The sequence below is a fragment of the Condylura cristata genome, unplaced genomic scaffold, assembly GCF_000260355.1.
Source record: "Condylura cristata isolate star-nosed mole 26May11 unplaced genomic scaffold, ConCri1.0 scaffold00022, whole genome shotgun sequence".
In the NCBI taxonomy this organism is placed as follows: Eukaryota; Metazoa; Chordata; class Mammalia; order Eulipotyphla; family Talpidae; genus Condylura; species Condylura cristata.
In genome coordinates, this window is record NW_004567123.1 from 17,168,778 (window position 1) to 17,189,016 (window position 20,239).

The following is a 20,239-nucleotide window of genomic DNA, read 5'->3' on the forward strand; positions in this document are numbered from 1 at the left end:
CAGACCTCTCCTGACCCGCCCGCTGCTTCCCTCAGCAGTGTACTTCATTGATCTGCCTGTTCTGTTCCCCACTCTGTCTCTGGCGAAGCCTTTCACCGCCCCTGAGCCTCTGGCCTGTACCCCAGTTCTGTATGCATAAATAAATAAATCTTTAAAAAAAAAAGTCTTATTTTCATTTGCAGATGAAGTTCTAATTGGTGACTGAGAGAATTCTTTAAATAATAGTAATAATTAAGATTAAGTATTGATTAGCATTTATTTAAAGTTTACTTTGTGTGAAATACTGTTCTGTGCTCTTGATGTTTTATCTTACAAAGTCTTTGTAACTATTTGAATTCAGTTATGCTCATTTTAGGGGTAAGGAGCTTATGACTCTGAAAAAATGGTTAAATATATTATACTGCCATCTTACGGACATAAGACAGTCATCAGTTTAAAATGATGTAGTTTAATAATTGGCAAGAAATATGTTTATGACATATTAGCTGTGAAAAACAACATAAACATAACATAAACAACATAAATGCCTTAAAGGATATTGTCCAAATGTTAACAGTGGTTATCTATTGGAAGAATTTAAATTGATGTTTTGTTTTCTATGTATTTTTGTTGACTTTATTTACATTAATTATATTTTAATGATAGCAAAATACAAAAACATTCATTTCATTTAAACTTTCTTTTTGGAAAATTACTTTCTCAACTTGTTAGCTTCAGAAAGATATTTTTTGCTTTAAAGTAGTCTAAAGTTTTGAAACCTGAGGTCAGGAAGGACTGGAATTAATTATATAAAAAGAGAAAGAAAAAGAAATCATATATAAGTCTTTTGAGGTATATAGTATTGCCTGCTCTTCTTGGCTGTTTTAGAACTAAATTAACACTTTGAGAACCCCTCAGGCTCTTTTTTAACTTGACTAATTTAAGAACAAGAGACTTTTCCCCACCCCAGCAAATGGTCAACTTAGTAAAACCCCACAGGGTTTTTATTTATTTAACTTTGCAACTGAACTTATGCAAATTTACTAAATATTTTTAAATAATCACCTTAATTTATTTTTTTAAATTCTTGGTAGAATTATCTTATTAAAATTAAGCCCTTCAAGTAGCAATCAGAAAGTAGAACTTGACACAGGCCAGTTGATTAATGAATATTCAGACAGCATTGATCTGAGTAAAATTTGGTGGATCCAGATTGAAAGAAATCAAAGAACATGTGCTCTAAATATTGAAATGATTCATCTATCTCCTTTCTTTTCATAGAAAATAAAATCACAGGTTCATTACTGCCCTTTCTTGATGATTCTCATCTTGATGTTCTTGGAATAAGGTAAGAATGATAAAGTCACATTTAACCAAAGTTACAACCACTTTATTTACATTTGAAGGATAAACTCCAAGATTGCTAAGGCTAACTATCCTTACCATAAATCTGTGAAGCATTGAAAATCGTTGGCCAACTGTCAGTAGTTGTTTCTGTTGTGCAAATCCTGTGTTTAATATAACAGATGAGTCATTTCTAAAATTTGCTGACAAGCCTTCTTAAAATTTTTAGTAAACAACTTTTTATTCTCAAGTTCAAAATGTTGGTTAGTATGAGATTTAGAGATAATATACAAAGTAGTTTGGTGCTTGTTAATTGTTGATTTGGGACAATTTGTGTAATTCTTAAATTTCTGTACCTGAGAAATGGATACTAATAATGAAACAATGTATGTACAGTGATTAGTACATAAGCCCTTGTTAAGTTTTATATAAACATACATATGTATTTATATAATGTATGTATGTATGTATGTATATTTAGAGAGAGAGATTTTGATTCCCATTATGGCTGGAGGTAATCTAAATTTATATATTTCTTAAAATGGAGACTTAGTTTCTAATATGGAATTAGCAACAATGGGTCTTTTCTTCAGGAATTCCACTTAGCTAAATATTGTTTGTGGTAACTGTAACCAAAGAATCAATACAAAAGATTATACTGAATGACCTCATGCACTATCCTTTAGTAAATAGTAATGGAAGTAAATTGTGAAAAAAGATCATCTTAGGACATTTAGGTGTCTTTATTTTTTAGCTTTATTTACTTATGGATACAAGAATTGGAGTACAGGCCAGAGACGTGGGGGGTGAGAGGATTCACCAGAGCCAGAGTGGGGAGCAGAATAAGTGGATGCACTCAAATACACGGCTGAGGGGAGCAGCAGGTGACTGAAGAGGTGTGCTGCACCCTGTGGGTCAGCTCCCTGGCCTGGAATTGAACTTGTGTGGCAGTTGGTAGTGCTGAGACTTAACCCTTTGTGCCACCAGGGAGGCCTACTACCTCTTTTCTTATGTATAAATATTGCTTATAATTTGAGAGTCAAATATCCTTTCTTTTTAGAGAATCATAGACTTTGTAGACCCAAATGCTACTGATTTTTGTCAACAAATATTTTTGGAGTGCTCATTAAGTGTTAGACCTTCCTCTGGAATTTGGGACACATTAGTGAACAAAACAGACAATTACAAAGGGAACATTACGTGACACAACTTTTGCGCCCACCTTATAATTCAGAGGTAGATTCTGCAGGACTCCTTACATTTGTGTTTTCCTATATGGTAGCCACTAGCTACATGTTTAATTTATTTTAAATACTTCAGTTAGGCTAGCCATATTTTAAGTACTCAATAGCCACTTACAGCTTGCAGCCAATGGCTGGACAGAGCAAATATAGAATTCCATCATTTCTAAATTCTCCTGGACAGAAAGCTGCTACTTTTTCCTTTTTCACACCTATACTGGGATATAGGCCAGGGATGCAGGGGGTAAAAGAATTCACCTGAGACAGGAGTGGGGTTGCAGGACAGGAGAATTTACTAAAATACACTGCTGAGGGGAGCGGTAGGCTGCGCCATGAAGGTCAGCTCCCTGGCGGGATTGAATCAAACTCAAACCACAACTCATGCTGCAGCGGCTGCCCATAGCTTCATAATGCTGAGACTTAACCCCTGGTGCCACCAGTGAGGCCTTTAGTGGCTCTTTTTATTTCCTTTAATCAGCAAATTCTTTATGTATAGTTTCTGTTTGGGGTTTTAAATAAATGATGAATGTTGAATATTAACTTAGGAAAATAATATTTTATTTTTTTATTGGGCAGTGAGGTATTACACAGTGCCTCTGGTTATGCTCAACTGAAAGGAAAGAGTTTCTAGGATTAGGTTTGTATTATTTGTTGCTCATTCTAATCTGACTTTTTTGTTGTTGTTGTTAGTGTAGATCATCTAAAGTTGACTTTAATCTGTTACATATTACATGAGTTATTATTAAGTAAATGATGACAGATTTGTTTAACCTATTGTAATTTTAGTTCTTTGAATGAAAGACAGAAAGTGATGAATTGTATCCAAGGCCTGGGTCGACCTCATGTTCATACAGTGAAGGTAAGAGGAATCTGAGTTACCATGTTTTTAAAATACAATGTGATACAATTATGTAGAATTCATATAACTCACATACCTTCAGTTTACTCATTTAAAGTAAACAAGTCAACGTTTTCTCGAAAGTTCACAAAATTGGTTACTTGTTCTTACAATCTAATTTAAATTGTTAAAGTTATTTATATATTGTGGATACAAGTCACTTTTTTAAAGATTTATTTATTTATGCATATAAGAAGTGGGGTAGAGGCCAGAGGTTTGGGGGGTGAGAGGATTCACCAAAGACAGTGGGAAGCAGAACAGGTGGATTTACTGAAATACACTGCTGAGGGGAGAAGTGGACAGGACAGGAGAAGTCTGCTGCGCCATGTGGGTCACTTCCCTGGCTGAGGATCGAACTCATGCTGCAATGGCTGCGGATTGCTTCAGAGTACTGTGACTTAACTACTTGTGCCACCAGGGCCCAGATCACTTTTTAGATATATGATAAGTAAATATTTTCTGCCATTTTCTGTACTGTCTTTTCATTTTTTTGTTTTACATTAAATAAAAGAACTGGGGTATAGGCAATGGTATAGGGCAGTGAGAGGATTCACCAGAGCCAGAGTGGAGAGCAAAGCAAGGTGATTTACTGAAATACACTGCTGAGGGGAGCAGTGGGTGAGACAAGGGAGGTCTGCAGCTCCATATATGGGTCAGCACCCTGGCTGGGGATCAAACTCAGGCCATGGTGTAGGCCAGAGGTGTAGGGGGTGAGAAGATTCACCAGAGACAGAAGGGGGAGCAGAACGGGCAGATGTACTGAAATATACCCCTGAGGGAGCAGCAGGTTGTGCCATGTGGGTCAGCTCCCTGGCCAGGGGTTGAACTGAGGACTCATTATTTTTCTTGTCTGATAAGGACATTCATAGGATTGAATTGTTTAACAAAGGTGTAAATCTAGTCACTGACTTTGTAGTGATTGTGACTTACGTGATATGAATGACTGTTAAATATGTTTCATTTGAATTCAACACTAACTTATTAAAGTTTATTAGCCATATACATAGTAAAATGATTAAGGTCATTATCTTTCTGTTAGTGTCCTGTCACTTCCTTTAGTAGTGTTCTTACTTAGAACAATCAAATAGCTTTGACATTGGACTGTGTATAGGGATGGCTGCACAGGAATTTTTTTTTTTAAGGTTTATTTATTTGTGCATACAGAACTGGGGTACAGGCCAGAGGCTCAGGGGCGGCTAGAGGCCTCACCAGAGACAGAGTGGGGAACAGAACAGGCAGATCGACGAAGTACACTGCTGAGGGGAGCAGCGGGCGGGTCAGGAGAGGTCTGCCACACCATGTGGTCACCTCCAGGGCAGGCAGGAATCGAACTCATGCACAAGTGGCTTTAGATTCTCAGTGCTGTACTTTAACCCACTGCGCCACCAGGGAGGGCTTGCACAAGAATTTTAATTGGAGTTATGTATTATTAATACTATTAATTGAAGCATCATTTTCTAGGTAATTAATGATCCTATCCATGGCCACATTGAACTCCACCCTCTCCTCATTCGAATCATTGACACGCCTCAATTTCAGCGGCTTCGTTATATCAAACAGTTGGGAGGCAGTTACTATGTTTTTCCTGGAGCTTCACACAATCGATTTGAACATAGTCTAGGGTAAGAAGGGAGTTGGTGGGAAACTTAAGTCACTAAGTAACTTCTCTATCTCATGAAATAAATGTCTCATCTTTCAGAGTATGGTTTTATAAAATGGTAAAGATTATTTTATTGATGAGAAAATTGAGATTTTACCTTGTTATATTTTATATTCTTATAAGCCACCTCAAATCCTTCTTGGAAGGATAATGAAAGGACCTTATTGACACATCATTTGGATGAAATAGTTATGTTTTTAATATTATCACAGTTACTGTTGGTTACTAACAAATAACTTTGTAATTTTTCTTATTTAATTTTCCTATTTAGGCATGTATTGAATTGCCCAATTTTCTCACCTATCAGGAAATACGCAAACCAAAAAAGCATTCATAGACTTATAGAAGGTAGCACCTCTATTTCACACAACTAAGTTGGTTTTTGGCCTGCTTTTCCATTTAAAATGTAGAGTCAGGAGGACATTGTCTGGGAAGACCTGGACAGTTTTCTAGATTTTCATGAAGTCCTCACATTGCATTGCCTTTCTGTGTGAGTAGCTGATAAGAAGCATTTTTAGTTATCCCAACATGTATCTACTCAAATACCTGTAATGTATCCATCAAAAATACTTAGTGAAAACTTACTAGGTCCTATGCCTCCAACAAATAGCAATTGTTTCTGTCGTCATGGAGCCCAGACTTTAGGGGAGAAGAAAGATTTTTATTTACTAAAGACTGATTTTCAGGAGGAAGTGCTGAAAGTACATTTGATATTTGTGAGGTGTTTTACCTTCAGTCTGTGTTGCAAACATCACACCAACAGCAGTTTCACTTTTTTTTTTTTAAGCTTCACTTAAAAAAAAAGTTGTTAAAATACACAGAAGATAAGTTACCATCTTAACCCTTTTTAACTGTATGGATCAACAGTTAAATATATCAACTGTCAAAACATTATAAAATATGTCCCTGGGGATCCACCTCAGGTCTAGTAGACAGGAGAAGAAGCCTTCTTTATAGACTCCATCCCCTAATGCAGACTTTACCTACTGCCTGAAGGTAAAGTCAATCTTTTGAGATAATAAAACATTTGACAGTGGATACCTGAGCTTTGCATCTCTGTAGGGCATTCATGAGTTACTCTCCTCTAACATCAGAGATGTTTAGATTAGGACAAGTTAGAACTACAAACCTCTCCCCTTCCAATCAAAAACAGTGGGTCAGTGACTCTGTTCCTATCTGTATTAACTAAATTCAGACTGTGTATTGGAAACATTCTCACAGTAAAACTGCCAGTCTGCATTCTGAGTTGGATTATTTAACTTTACCTGCCTGTCATTGAGACTAATTTCAGTGAATATGCATTATTTGTAACCAAGCTACAAAAGTTTTACATCTTGCAAAACTGTTTATTTCACTTAGTATAGTTTCCTTGAAGTTTACCCAGTTGTAGCATAGGTAAGACTTTCATTCTTTTTAAAAGCTGAGTAATATTTTTGCACATGTGTGTGTATATATAGTGGTCACCCTAATGGGTGTGAGTGAGGTGGTATCATATTGTGGTTTAGATTTTGCATTTCTTAGTGATGAGTGATGCTGAGATGAGAAGTATTGCTTTGGGATTCTGTTTTTGTGTTCATGCCTAGTTCTGAAACAGACTCTTCTGTTAAGTTGACCAAGATATATTAGAAAATGTGAGAAACATTTTTTTCTTTTTCTTTTTATTAAGGCAACAGTTGATAAAACTGTAGGTTTCAGTGTACAGGTTAACCTCAGCAATTGTCTATATCCCACCACACCCCCAACTGAGAAACATATTAAAGTTCTTAAGGACCAGAAGTATCATTAATTTTTCAAACAGAAGTGTGACTTATTTTGTCTTCTGCTCTCCAGCGTCGGGTATCTGGCAGGATGTCTAGTTCGTGCACTGCGTGAAAAGCAACCTGAACTGCAGATAAGTGATCGGGATGTGCTATGTGTTCAGATTGCTGGGCTTTGCCATGACCTTGGTAAGTTAGACAAAGAGCCAAAGTTGTTACATAAACCTGTTACAGGGCAAGGAGAGGGACAGTCAGGGAACCCCGAAGCTGACCTTTCTAAATAGGTTCTGCCATCCCTCACATCAAGACAAAACATACTCTACTGCATAAGACCTTTAATGGAAAGGAACTTGAGTAGACATAGTGTGCAACAAAGACAAGAAAAAGGATGATGTGTGTGTGTGTGTTTTTAAGATTTATTTATTTTTTAAACAGAATAGGTTTTATGGCTTGATGCTTTTTATTTTATTTATTTTTAAAGATTTTATTTACTTGTGCATTCAGAAATGGGCTGCAGTTCAGAAGTACAGGGGTGGTGAGAGGATTCACCAGAAACAAAATAGCAGAACAGGCAGGTTGACAAAATATACTGCTGAGGGGAGCAGCGGGTGAGATAGGAGAGTCTGCCTCGCCATGTGGGTCACCTCCGGGGCGGGAATCAAACTCACACTGAAGCAGCCACAGGCTTCGCAGTGCAGTGCTACAACCCTCTGAGCCACCAGGGAGGGCCCTAAGATTTATTTTTGTTTATTTATGCATATAAGAACTTGGTGTAGGCCAGAGGTGTGGGAAGTGAGAGGATTCCCTAGAGACAGAGTGGGGAGACAGAACTACTAAAATAGGCTGCTGAGGGGAGCAGCTGGTGAGGCGTAGGGGAGGTCTGCTGTGCCATAATGGGTTCTGGAGAACTATCTCATGCAGCAGTGGCTGTTGATTGGTTGCTAGTTCTGAGACTTTAATCCCTGCACCACCAGGGAGGTCCTGGAAAAAGAACAAAGTTTTAAATCAAGCACCTGAAGCTACCAAACAGGGTAAATCCCCAGCCAAACAGGGTTGGCCCAAAGCAGGGCCACCCTGCTACAAGTTTAAGGCCCCTCCTGGTGGGGACCCATAGGAAAGGGGCAGTAGGGGCACATGTCTGAGACAGAAGGAGCAAAATCAAAAGCAAGATAAAAGCTGCCGTTGTTAACCTCCCTTGTGGGTCTCTTACCCACATCTGTTTCAGCTAGTCCAGGACCAAGAAGTTAAGCTTTTTCACATGTCTCTGCTTCATGTGCCTCCTCCAGGTCATCTTCTTGTTCTCCATCTTTCTTCTTTTCTACAGTCTCCTTTCTAGCTTTTCTCCCTCTCTGCTCAGTTCTACACTTCCTTGGGTCATACAGGGAAGTTGGAATTTACCCACTTCCTGACCCTGCCATATTACAAGATCATAACGTGAATCATGTTTTTGGAATTACATCATGAATATAATCAGATGACATACATGTTTTAACTTTTCTGTTAACTTTAATATAAATGTTCCATTGCTTCTTCCTAGGTTGGTTCATAAACCCAACAATGCTAGTTATTTTTTGAAAGGACTTTCAGATAGTGAGGTTTTCTGATTACTGTGTTCACAATATTAGCTTGGTTTTTCTTTATCCTTATTGAATAAAAATGCCATTTTATCAACTCTACTTACTTGGTCAAATTTATTCTTCTCATACTTAGAATAGCTAATCTGCCCCTAACAGATGACCAACAGATTTAAAGAACTCCTTTTCTTCCCTGGCCCATAATAAGAACTTAGTGCACAGTCTAGTAGAATAACATTTTTTTCCTTTGATAAAGAAAGAGAAAATAGGGCCTCCTTGGTGGTGCAGGGGTTAAAGTTTTAGCACTATGAAGCTGTTGGTAGCCACTTCTGCTTGAATCTCCTGCCAGGGAGCTGACCCACGTGGCACAGCAGACCTCTCCCTACCCCCTCAGCAGTATATTTCATCCACCTGTTCTGCTCCCCGCACTGTCTCTGCTGAGTTCTCTCATACACGCTTCACACCCTGACTCCCACCTCTGGCCTCAGTTCTTGTATGTATAATTAAATAAAAATAAATCTTTTTGAAAAAGATAGAGAAAATAAGGGTCCTGAGGGCTTGCATTTGCCCTAGGGTTGGGGAAAGGAAGTGGCCTTATTTCAATAGCAGGTACTTAAAGGGGTATGGTACTCTTTTGTCTTTTAGCCTATCTTCTCAAAGGTTTCAGTATGAATAATATTCCTCCTCATGGTAAATTTACTAGATTATTGGTATTACTGGATTATTGGTATTTTAAAGGTTTGTTTATTTATGCATATAAGGGGTACATCCAGAGGTGCAGGGGGTAAGAGGATTCACCAGAGACAGAGTGGGAAGCAGAACAAGTGATCTACTGAAATACACTACTGAGGGGCGCAGCAGGCAAGACAGGAGAGGTCTGCCGCGCCGTGTGGGTCAGCTCTCTGGGAAAGGATCGAGCTCAGTACTGCAGTGACTATGGATGGCTTCATGGTGCTGAGACTTAATGCCCTGCACCATCAGGGAGGCCCTCAGATTCTTGGGGGTTTTTTTTTGGATTCTTGGTATTTTAAGAGGAAATCATTTGGAAGCCTTTGCTAGGCCCTCAGGAATCAGACCTATAGTTATGAACCTTTGTGTACACTCTGAGAAAAGCTTTGGGCTGGTCCCTGGTGTCTTCTTCCAGGCCAGGAACTTACTAATGTGGAAATACTGTTAACACCTCAGTTGTGCTTCAGTGAGTTTTCATCATAGCAAATGTGGAATCTCAAAATCACTTATGAATAAGAGAAACTAGTGATTTTCATTTCTGATTGCCTGTGTCGTCAGAATCTCAAGGTGTAGCCTTGACATGTGTATGTTACTATAAAATACGTACATGGTAAATTTTACTTAAAGATAGGTATTTTTAATGGATGAGAGTATTAAAATTAAATTCTAATATTTTTCTTCCGACCCTAGGAGATTGTCTTAAATCTGCAGTTCTAATCCATGAGTACTCAGTCTGAAGATACCAAAAATACTGTCCTTTACCTTCATTTTAGCTGTCATTTTACTCAGATTTATGTAAACTCTGGCGATTCAGAGATCCCCTTTTTAAAGGACTTGTTTTCTGATAGAGTTCTGTTTCCTTTAAAAAACAGAAAGGATTTTCCCTTTTTTGTGATGTACTTATACATTTTAATTTCTGTTTTGATATGCTAGTTAAAATGAAAGGATTCAAAGATTCAATTTTTATCAATTTGCAAACAATTTTCTTGTTCTAAGGCTTCTTTTGTTTTTAAGGTCACGGGCCATTTTCTCATATGTTTGATGGAAGATTTATTCCACTTGCTCGCCCAAGATTAAATTGGAAGGTATGTATTAATAAAGTCAGTAGTCAATAAAATAAAATAAAGGCTATTTTATTGAGCAACTGCTGCTGTTATAGAATGCTTCCCATCACAGTTTTTAAGGTCCTTTCATGTGTGTGTGTGTGTGTGGGTGTGTGTGTGTCCACTCATTGATCTCACAGTGGTCCACAAGAAAGGAATCGTCATCTCCATTTTCACTAGAGTAAAGGAACTTGAAGCTCACAGAGGTGTATTGAAGTACCCAAAATAACAGAACTGCTAAATGCCAGAGCCAACACTAGAAAACTAGGCTTATTAGTTGCTAATTTAATGCCTTTCTAGTTTTTCACACTACTGAAAAAAATAAATAAAAATAATTTCACTTGATTCATTTTATGAGCAAGTTTCATCATAATATGTTAAAGGAACCATTTTATAATTTGGGACTTGTAGGTAACTGATCTGTATATTTGGAATCAGTTTTAAGAAGTAAAGCTAGGTCATTCTGGTTTCTTTCCACATGTACTTCTGGAGCCTGCAGTTGAACGGAATATCAGTATATAGCAAGTGCTGCTTACGTGTCAATCACTATTTTCTCTTGGTTTTCTTTAAAGGTATAATTCACATATGATATACTACACAGGTCTTAAGTATACAGGTCAGGGAATTTCCTGTAACCACCACTTGAAGTCAGAATATGGAATACTTTCATCTTCCTGCAAATTCTCTTGGGCCCCTTTTCCATTAATTCCTTCTTCCCCATTCCCACCACTGTCTTAGTTCCTCATAATTACAGATCAGTTAGCCTGTTTGTACACTGGATACAAGTATAACTACATAGTGGGTGCTTATTGTTTTATTCATTCAGCAAATGATTTTAAGATTTGCTCACGTTAAATGTATTCATTATCCCAGTGGATTGTCTTAAGCTGCAGTTCTAACCCACAAATATTCAATCTGGAGAAGCTGGAAGTTTTTGTCTTTAATAGTAGTTCATACCTTTTAATTGCTGAGGTATGAATGAGTCAATTTTGCTCATCCTTTCTCCTTTTAATGAAATAGGTTGTCTTCAACTTTTAATTTATTAATAATGTTATTAATTGCTAAGGTTAATAAAATTGCTATGCACAGTATTTTTTTTTTTAAGATTTATTTATTCATACAGAACTGGGGTACAGGCCAGAGATGCGGAGGGTGAGAGGATTCACCAGGGACAGAGTGGGGAGCAGAACAGGCAGATCGACGAGTACACTGCTGAGGGGAGCAGTGGGTGGGTCAGGAGAGGTCTGCCATGCCATGTGGTCACCTCCGGGGCAGGCGGGAATCGAACTCATGCTGCAGTGGCTTTAGCTTCTTAGTGCTGTGCCCCAACCTGCTTCGCCACCAGGGAGGCCCCTGCACAGTATTTTTAAAAAGATTTATTTTTTCATTAGAACTGGGGTGTAGCCCAGAAGTGCGAGGGGTGAGAGGATTCACCAGAAACAGGGCAGGGAGTAGAACAAGCAGATCTACTAAAATACACAGCTGAGGGGAGGAAGGGGCGAGAAAGGAGAGGTCTGTAGTTCCATGAGAGTCAGCTTGCTGGCCAGGGATCCATTGAACTCATGTTGCTGTGGCTGGCAATAGCTTGATAGCATGTGTGAGAGAGAGAAATTTAAGTTTTGATGAAGTGCTCGGGTTCTTTAGTTCAGTGAGCTGCATAGTTTCTCTCCAGTTTTGCTGCCTTGGGACCTGCTTGTAGGCTAAAAGGCATTTAAAAACACAGAATATTTCCCAGTCCCTTTGTCTTCCAAGTGTTGACTGTCTTCTAACATCTCTCTGCCTTTGGCTGCTCTCCAGTAGCTTTGGTATAGAGTTTACAGTTGCTTTCTTCTATTTAGGATCTACTCATTCTCAAGTCATCTTCTTTAAATATTTTGCCTTTCACATTTAAGTTTCTAACTCTGGTGGAATTAGTTTTTGTGCCTCTGTGTGATAGGAATCTAATTTTTTTTTTTAATTATAGGTATACCCCAATGTGACAACCCCAGTGTGAAATGGATTGCCTGTGGGTCCCTCTTGCTTAAAGGGACTCAACTGCAAGCGCACACCAAAAAACCTTATTAAAGTGTTTCTTTACAAAAAGGGAAAGGCCCTTTGTAATACCCCTTGTTACAAAAGGGGAAATGAAGAAAGGTTAACCCAGAAAGAAAAGAGTGATAAATTGATGAATGTGTCTTACGAGTTCCACTGAGCTCGAACCCCAATAGCATGCTGAAGGCTGGTGGAAAAACCAAGAACCCCCAAGGCCCACATGTCTGGTTATACACCAAGCCTGGCTGCTTAACTTCACCCTTAGTTCCCAGCAATCCTCCCGTCAGTGGTGATGACATTATGGGATTTGTAGTTCTTGGTGCCTTGGATCTCTTTGGTCTGGAGGTTTTGGGATGGTGTCTAAAACCTGTCTTTGTGGAGTTCTATCCTCCCAACATCCTCTCCCCCAATGCTAATCCAAAAATGAGGAAGCTTTCAATATATGATGAATCTTTCTAAATTCTTTCATATTCTACACATTCTTAGTTATTATTACTGTTTTGTAAGTCTTAAGATTTGGTAAGACAACGGTTCATACTTGTTTTATAGGAATATCTTTGGCTCTTTGTTCTTCCGTTATAAATTCTTGTAATTTTTCCCATAGGGGTCTTATATGTTTTCTGTTTTAATTATTCTTGTGGATGATTTTACCATTTTTTCCCATAGGATAATTTTAGTTATTTTCCGAGCTAGTTGTTATTGTTTGTGCTATCTTTATGAAACCGAAATCTTTCTGTATATTTAAATTTTTTTCTGAGTCATTTAAAAATTTTAGATGTATCCATTTTTTCAGTGAGTGTTTATTTTTTGAAAACAAGAACTTTTTTTATATAACCTCAGGACAGTAATCAAAACCCAGAAATTAATATTGATGCTGTATTATTATCTAATTTACAGGCATTATTTCAAATTTCACTAACTGTTCATTAAGGGGGAGACTTTTTTACCCCTGGTCTTTACATATACTACACTTAGTTGCCATTTCTCTGTAACCTCTTTTGGTCTGGCATAGTCTCTCTTTCATGATCTTATTAGTTTTTTGAACAGTATAGGTGAATTACTTTGTAGACATTCCTCCGTTCATCTGATATTTCCTCATACCATTCATTAGACTGCATTTTTGGCTGGATGCCACAGAAATAAGTTGCGTAAATCTTTAGTGTATCACATCAGGCACATAAAATCTGTTTGAGTATTTCTGGTGATATTGAATATTTCTTCAATCAGTGTCTGCTCAATTTCTTCATTTTACATTTACTACTTTTTCTCTTTGTTATATGTCTTGAATTAAGTTTTTAACAACTTTTATTGGACTGTGCAGATTTTTGGTTTTGTCTTGACTTGGATTTTTTTTTGGTCAAATCTGGAGTAGTGTAGGTACTTTTACAATTATCAGTGAACACATGAGTAAATGAGCAGAGACAGATGAGTGAACTGATGCCAGTTTGAGATTCTAACACTTATATTGTCTTGAAAACTCTAGAACATATTTTTGGTTTTGCTCACAAGTTTGCAGCTACCCCTTCCACCACTAGATGGAAGTGTTGACAGAACTTTCAACTTCATATGTTCTAAGCCTGAAACAATAGAACTGAATTTTATAGTGATATTTATTAAAGTGGAATTCTACCTGTTAATATTCTTCTAGGCATGGTAAATTATTATATATCATTAATTATACTTACAAAACAGTGAGCATGACTTGTGTAAGATCTATAGACTAGTAAAACATGTCGATAATTTGACAGATTTTTTGAAGACTATAGTTGGAAACTAGGAGTTAACATGCAATAGAACCTTATATCTAAGTTACCAGGAATCAAGTAATTTTTGGATAATCTAGGGTTTCTATTGGACAAAAGTCTATAATGGACCATATTATGTTAACTTTTCTTAGCATGAACTGGGCTCAGTTAAGATGTTTGAACACTTAGTTAATTCTAATAAACTCAAAGATGTCATGGAAGAGTATGGTCTCATGCCTGAAGAAGATATTTGCTTTATCACGGAACAGATTGAAGGACCACGTGGATCACCAGACAGTAAGTCTGAGGTACGTCTTTGTAACATTTGATTTGAACTGACTGGTGTTTTTCATCTAGTTGTTTCTTGGTTTCTTCTGAGCTGCACATTTGGCTGCTTTAGAGAGACTAAATGATAAACTTATAGATTTCTATTGTTCTTTTCAAAGACATTCTCATATTTTTAATTTACTTATTCTTTTGCCTAAAAGGATTGGGGTGTAGGCCAGAGGTCTATATGTGTGGAGTGGGGGGTGAGAAGATTCACCAGCGACAGAGTGAGATGCTGAACAGGTAGATCCACTGAAATACAGAGCTAAGGGGAACAGCAGGTGAGACAGGAGAGGTCTGCTGCACTGTATATGGGCCAGCTCCGTGGCTGGGGATGGAACTGAGGCTGAAGTGGTGATAGCACTGAGGCCTAACCTCTAGGCAGCCAGGAAGGCCCTTTTTCTACTCTTTAATGCAAAACAGGAAGGCTTATAGAGCTTTCCACCTCTTACCTGAGTTGTTTTTTTTTTTTTTTTAAGGTATATCCTCCTAATCTAAAATACATATGAAAATCTTTTTTTACATATCCAAAAGGCAAGTTTATTATATACAAAAGGGAAAGGTTACCTGTGTAGACAGAAAGAGCTACTCCTTAAAGGTACAGGTTTGTTAAAAGAGACACCACATAGTCACAGGGAGGATGGGGACCTGCCGATAAAGCTTTAATGAATATATAAACAGCGTTTTATCGAGATGCCTAAAGTAACTTCGTTTGGAAAATGTCAATCTTGTTTATCCTTTATAATTAGCATCTGAAATATAAATACCCAAAAGAAAAGATTAGTTCAGAGGAAAATCTGTTTTCTTTTTAATCTTTTGTTCTTTCAGTTAAAAAAGAATTTGGAAAATAACTTCCCTTTGAGATTTGTAAGGGGTTTTTCTTTTCCCCCTAAAGTATATCAGATCTCTCTCTTTAAAATTTTATTTTATTTTATAGCTGGGGTATAGGCCAGAAGTGGAAGGGGCTGTGAGAGGATTCACCAGAGACAGTGGGGAACAGAACAAGTGGACTGATTAAAATACACTGCTGAGGGGCCATCAGGCTGGCGGGCCAGGAGAGGTCTGCTGCGCCAATCCAATTAATTCCTTGGTGGGAGGGGGGCTCAGACTTGTGCTGTTGAGCTTGATAGCTTGGTAGAACTATGACTTTAACCCTTGCACCACTAGGAAGGGCCAAAATACAGCTCTCTTTATAAGATATACGATAAAGAGGTAGATTTGTAGCAAGTATCCTATTTCCAAAAATGGAGCTCCAAAAATTCTTCGGACAATGCATATCCTCTAGACTAGATTTATAGCTACTTTGAAAGATTAATACTATTTTAATGTATTAGCTCATGCATTATAAGGAATATTCTTACTACTTCAATATTGGATTTAAGTATTTTCAAAACTTTCAAACAAAGAAAGCTGTGTTGTTATGGGAAATGTTAACAGACTTAAGATGTTTTCAGTGGCACAAAAGATTTAGTGATAACAGAATATCCTAGACCTTAGTATCCCCCCCACCACTTCCTACTAATTTAGGGGTCAAGTAAAGGAAGGAAAGAGTAAAACCTTCCAGTTTACCTCGTGATCCTAATCAAATATTTATTTATAAATTTCAGACTAATAAAAGTGCTTTTCTTGTAAACATATTTGGTTCCTATCCTAAAACATTTTAAATGAGTCTTTTTCTTCTAGTGGCCATATAAGGGACGTCCTAAGGAGAAAAGCTTCCTTTATGAGATTGTGGCAAATAAGAGAAATGGAATTGATGTGGACAAATGGGATTATTTTGCCAGGTATGCACTAAGCAATTCAGAAAAAGTTGGCAACTTAAAGTCCTGGTATAAGTATATATAATTTTTATTTAAGTAAATACCACTGTATAAAGGGTTTATGAATTACACTATATAAAATGTAGTGTTAACATTTAAGGTAGATTTGCCTTGTCAAAAATTTTCATCTCTCTGCTTTGGATTGTTTCTAGGGACTGCCATCACCTTGGAATTCAAAATAACTTTGATTATAAACGCTTTGTTAAGTTTGCCCGCGTCTGTGAAGTGGATAGTAGGAAACATATTTGTACAAGAGAAAAGGTAAACTATGTCAGAAAATAAAACAGAAGATGTAGTTTCTGATTTGAAATCTAGAAGTAATTTAATAATTTGATTCAACTTATTGGAAAATTCAATAATTTGGAAAAATCAGTACTCGGTAAAATGTTGACCTCTTTGTTTCATGCTTTGCATTTGTAAGTGTTTTAAAATTCTTTCCACTCCATGGCACTGTTAAATAATAATACAATTATAATAGACCTTTTTCGAATATTGTGGCAGGCACTGTTTTAAGTGCTTTAGATGGATTAGCTTAATCTTTATAATCCTGTGAGATACATACTTATTATTAGCTCACTTTATAGATATCCAAAATAAAACTGAAGACCTACAGTTAATGAATGTCAAAACTGGAATTTTAACGCAGAAACTTGGACTTCATTTCATGCCTAATCACTATGTTAGTGTTTCATAAATGATAAAAAAGACTGGAATATGTAGGTGCCTGCTAGAATTAAGAGTCATGAGCTAAAGAGTAGTAGAGTCTTGTGTATAAAAGTCTGTCTTTTGAGAATGAAGAACACACCAATGATGATTAGGTACAGCAATTCTTAGAGTTATTGAGAGAGTTAACAATACATTTAGGATACCTAAAACAGAACCTATCACAGAAGTAAAGCATTCAATAGATTTTGGTTTTTAAAAAACAAAAGTTGTAAATAACTAAATGACCTTATTAATCTGCCTTGCAGTTTTTCAGAGAGCTCAGAGATCTTAATGAGTTAGCCCTTTTCTACCGCCTTCATGTCTGCCAGCATCCCTTTTCCTTGTCTTATATACTTATCTACTTACAGAGGCTACAAAATCTGATTTCACATTTACTTTACATTTTCCTGCAGGAGGTTGGGAATCTGTATGACATGTTCCACACACGCAACTCTTTACACCGTAGAGCCTATCAACACAAAGTCGGCAACATCATTGATGCAATGTAAGAAATTCAGTTGCTTTACTCATAGAAAATGTTCCATAATGCTTTGTAGAGTATCATACTTGGATCAAGTTCAGATTTTTCGATAAAATATGTACATTGTAAATGCATAAATCCAAAAAGTTTCCCTTAGATAAATAAGCAAAATAAGTGAACTTAGTTGAGTTGGGAAAAAAGATGGAAAGTGGATAAGGGGACTGGAGAGAAGAGACAATGGAGTGACTTGGACTTCTACACTGGTATTCACCTCTGTACCAGGTAAGAGTCACCAAGGTAATGAGATGTAGGATGTGCAGAATGTTGAAAACAATGGCAAACAATTTTTAGAATAAGATTAATGACTGCCCTTACCCTGCTAATTATTTATTAAAATTAATGCCAAGTAGTAAAACCAGAGGAATTTCACCTTTTCTTCCTGAGTCGGTCAGATCCATAGCAGAAAGATACAGGTTAAGTGTCTTATGCGACTCAAATGCCCCAATGAGTGGTTATCAAAACTTGGATGTGAGTGAAGTTTAATGTCCCTAAATTAGCTTAATTTGATTTATTCTAAGCTTTTCACATTTACGTATGTGTTGAGGAAATTATGTTCATTTTTATTTTTCCCTTTTGTCATAAACAAACTAGTTAGGAAAATTGTTACTTTGGTGAGAGGGTTTTTTTTTGTTTTGGGAGGTTTTATGTATTTTGTTTTAAATTTGGAGAGGCAGAGAGATCTAGGTTCAAAACTTGGCATTGCTTCTTCCTAAGACTGTTAGAAAAATTAATTCATGCATCTGTAAAGCGGAAACTGATTACATCTATCTTATTGTTGGAAATATTGAATAAAACAATGTACCTAAATTCCTGCTCCAGTTCCTGAAAAATAGTTAACATGGTAGCTCACAAATTACTTAGTTATTTAGTATAGTAAAGAACCAATTGTCTTGATACAATTGTGTCTAAAGATTTTATTTTCCTAAAGTAGAAAGAGTTCCTTCACTCTAAGTAAAGCATAAAGAAAAAAAAATTCAACTTTTATCATAAGCGTAATTATTTTTAATGATCCATAGGATTACAGATGCTTTCCTCAAAGCAGACAACTACATAGAGATTACAGGTACTGCAGGAGTAAAGTACCATATTTCTACAGCAATTGATGACATGGAAGCCTTTACTAAACTAACAGGTAAAACACTAGAAGGTAATATAGATGGTCCATCACATATAAGCAGTTCACAGATTGCTTTGTTTGCCAAACATTCCAATGTATTTTAGCTATATACTTTAGCTATATGTTTTAGATATATACTTCCCGATTTCTGTTTTGTTTCTGCTTTGCCATAATAAGGTGACTTTGATCAAGTCATGTGAACTCCGTGAACATTAGTTTCATCATCTGTATAATGGGAGTAATAGTACCTTGTGTATAGTTTTGTTATGGTGCTTAAAAGAGCCAGAGCAGTTAGTACACACTTGGTAGGCAAGTACTCAGTATTTATTATTTAATTTAGAATACATCTGGACTAATACCAGAAAAGCTAACTTAACCTTTTGAACATTATTTTTATTGCAAAACATGGGATACCGGGAATATTTCTTCCCATTTCAACAGAAATGAAATCTATAGTTTAGAGAGGGAAGTAACAGAAGTAAAGTTATCACAATTGGTTCTTTAATGTGGGAAAGTGTAGACTGACAAGATATAAAGCTTTATTTTTGCTTTATTGAGAATAAAGAAAAAGAAATAGGACCAAAAAAGTATATCCAGTCAGACTTCTTACTTGGAAGTCATGAAACTCACTCTTTTTAACTTAAAATAAAATTAGAAAGGTAAAAATAAAATCTTAACTCAGGGGCCCTCCCTGGTGGTATAGCAGGTTAAAGCACAGCACTATGAAGTAATCCACAGCCACTGCAGCAAGAGCTCGCTCCTCAACCAGGGAGCTGACCCACATGGCACAGCAGACCTCTTCGGTCTCATCCGCTGCTCCCCTCAGCAGTGTATTTCAATACTTCTGCCTGTTCTGCTCCCCACTCTGTCTCTGGTGAGTCCTCTCATCCCCCGCATCTCTGGCCTATACCCCAATTCTTGCATGCACAAATAAATTAATCTTTAAAATAAAATCTAACTAGGTCAGGGTGGTGATAGCCCTGAGACTTTCCCTTAGGCCACCAGGCCCTTAAATGCTTATTTCTGATGAATGTTTTATTTGGATGTAGTTATCTTAAGCATTGCAGATACTATGGCTGCTGTCTTACTAGGTAATTTTCTTGGTCTTTCTCCCTCAATATTTCTTAGCATGGGTGGACCTTACCTCTAATTTCTATTTCCCTGCAATCAGGTAATTTTAGATTTTTAAAAATTTTATGTATTTATGCATACAAGAACTGGGGTATAGGCTAGAGGTGCAGAGAGTGAGAGGATTCACTGATGGAATCCTGATGGCTGACTGATGGATACACTCGTGAGGCGTGAGCAGCCCATGAGACAGGAGAGGCCCACTGACCATGTGGGTCGGCTTCCTGACTGGGGATCGTGCTCCTGCTGCAGTGGCTGTGGATAGCTTCATGGTGCTGTGCTTTAACCTCTTGTGCCACCAGGGCGGTCCCCTGACAATTTTAGACTGTGGAACATTTCACAAGATGACTGCCTGGACTTTTCTAAAATGTCAATATCACAAACGATAAATCAAGAGTTTATTCTAGGTCTAGATTAAAGGAGACTTAAAAAACATGGTGACTGAAGATGACTGGATTAGAAAGATGTGGTACATATATACAATGGAATATTACTCAGCAACCAAAAAAGAGAAACACATGTCTTTTGCAGCAACTTGGA

The 20,239-nt window shown here is 37.1% G+C and overlaps 1 protein-coding gene across 1 annotated transcript in view; it reads left to right on the forward strand.

Moving 5' to 3' along the window:
* The window catches only part of SAMHD1 (SAM domain and HD domain 1), a 38,767-nt gene that overhangs the window by 5,366 nt on the left and 13,162 nt on the right, over positions 1-20,239 (forward strand). The window contains exons 2-11 of the mRNA XM_012728369.1: positions 1,261-1,327; positions 3,351-3,423; positions 4,924-5,084; positions 6,953-7,068; positions 10,197-10,267; positions 14,214-14,369; positions 16,072-16,172; positions 16,361-16,469; positions 17,327-17,418; positions 18,471-18,586. Of these exons, the coding sequence (XP_012583823.1) occupies positions 1,261-1,327; positions 3,351-3,423; positions 4,924-5,084; positions 6,953-7,068; positions 10,197-10,267; positions 14,214-14,369; positions 16,072-16,172; positions 16,361-16,469; positions 17,327-17,418; positions 18,471-18,586 (1,062 nt within the window). The remainder of the gene's footprint in view (positions 1-1,260; positions 1,328-3,350; positions 3,424-4,923; positions 5,085-6,952; positions 7,069-10,196; positions 10,268-14,213; positions 14,370-16,071; positions 16,173-16,360; positions 16,470-17,326; positions 17,419-18,470; positions 18,587-20,239) is intronic.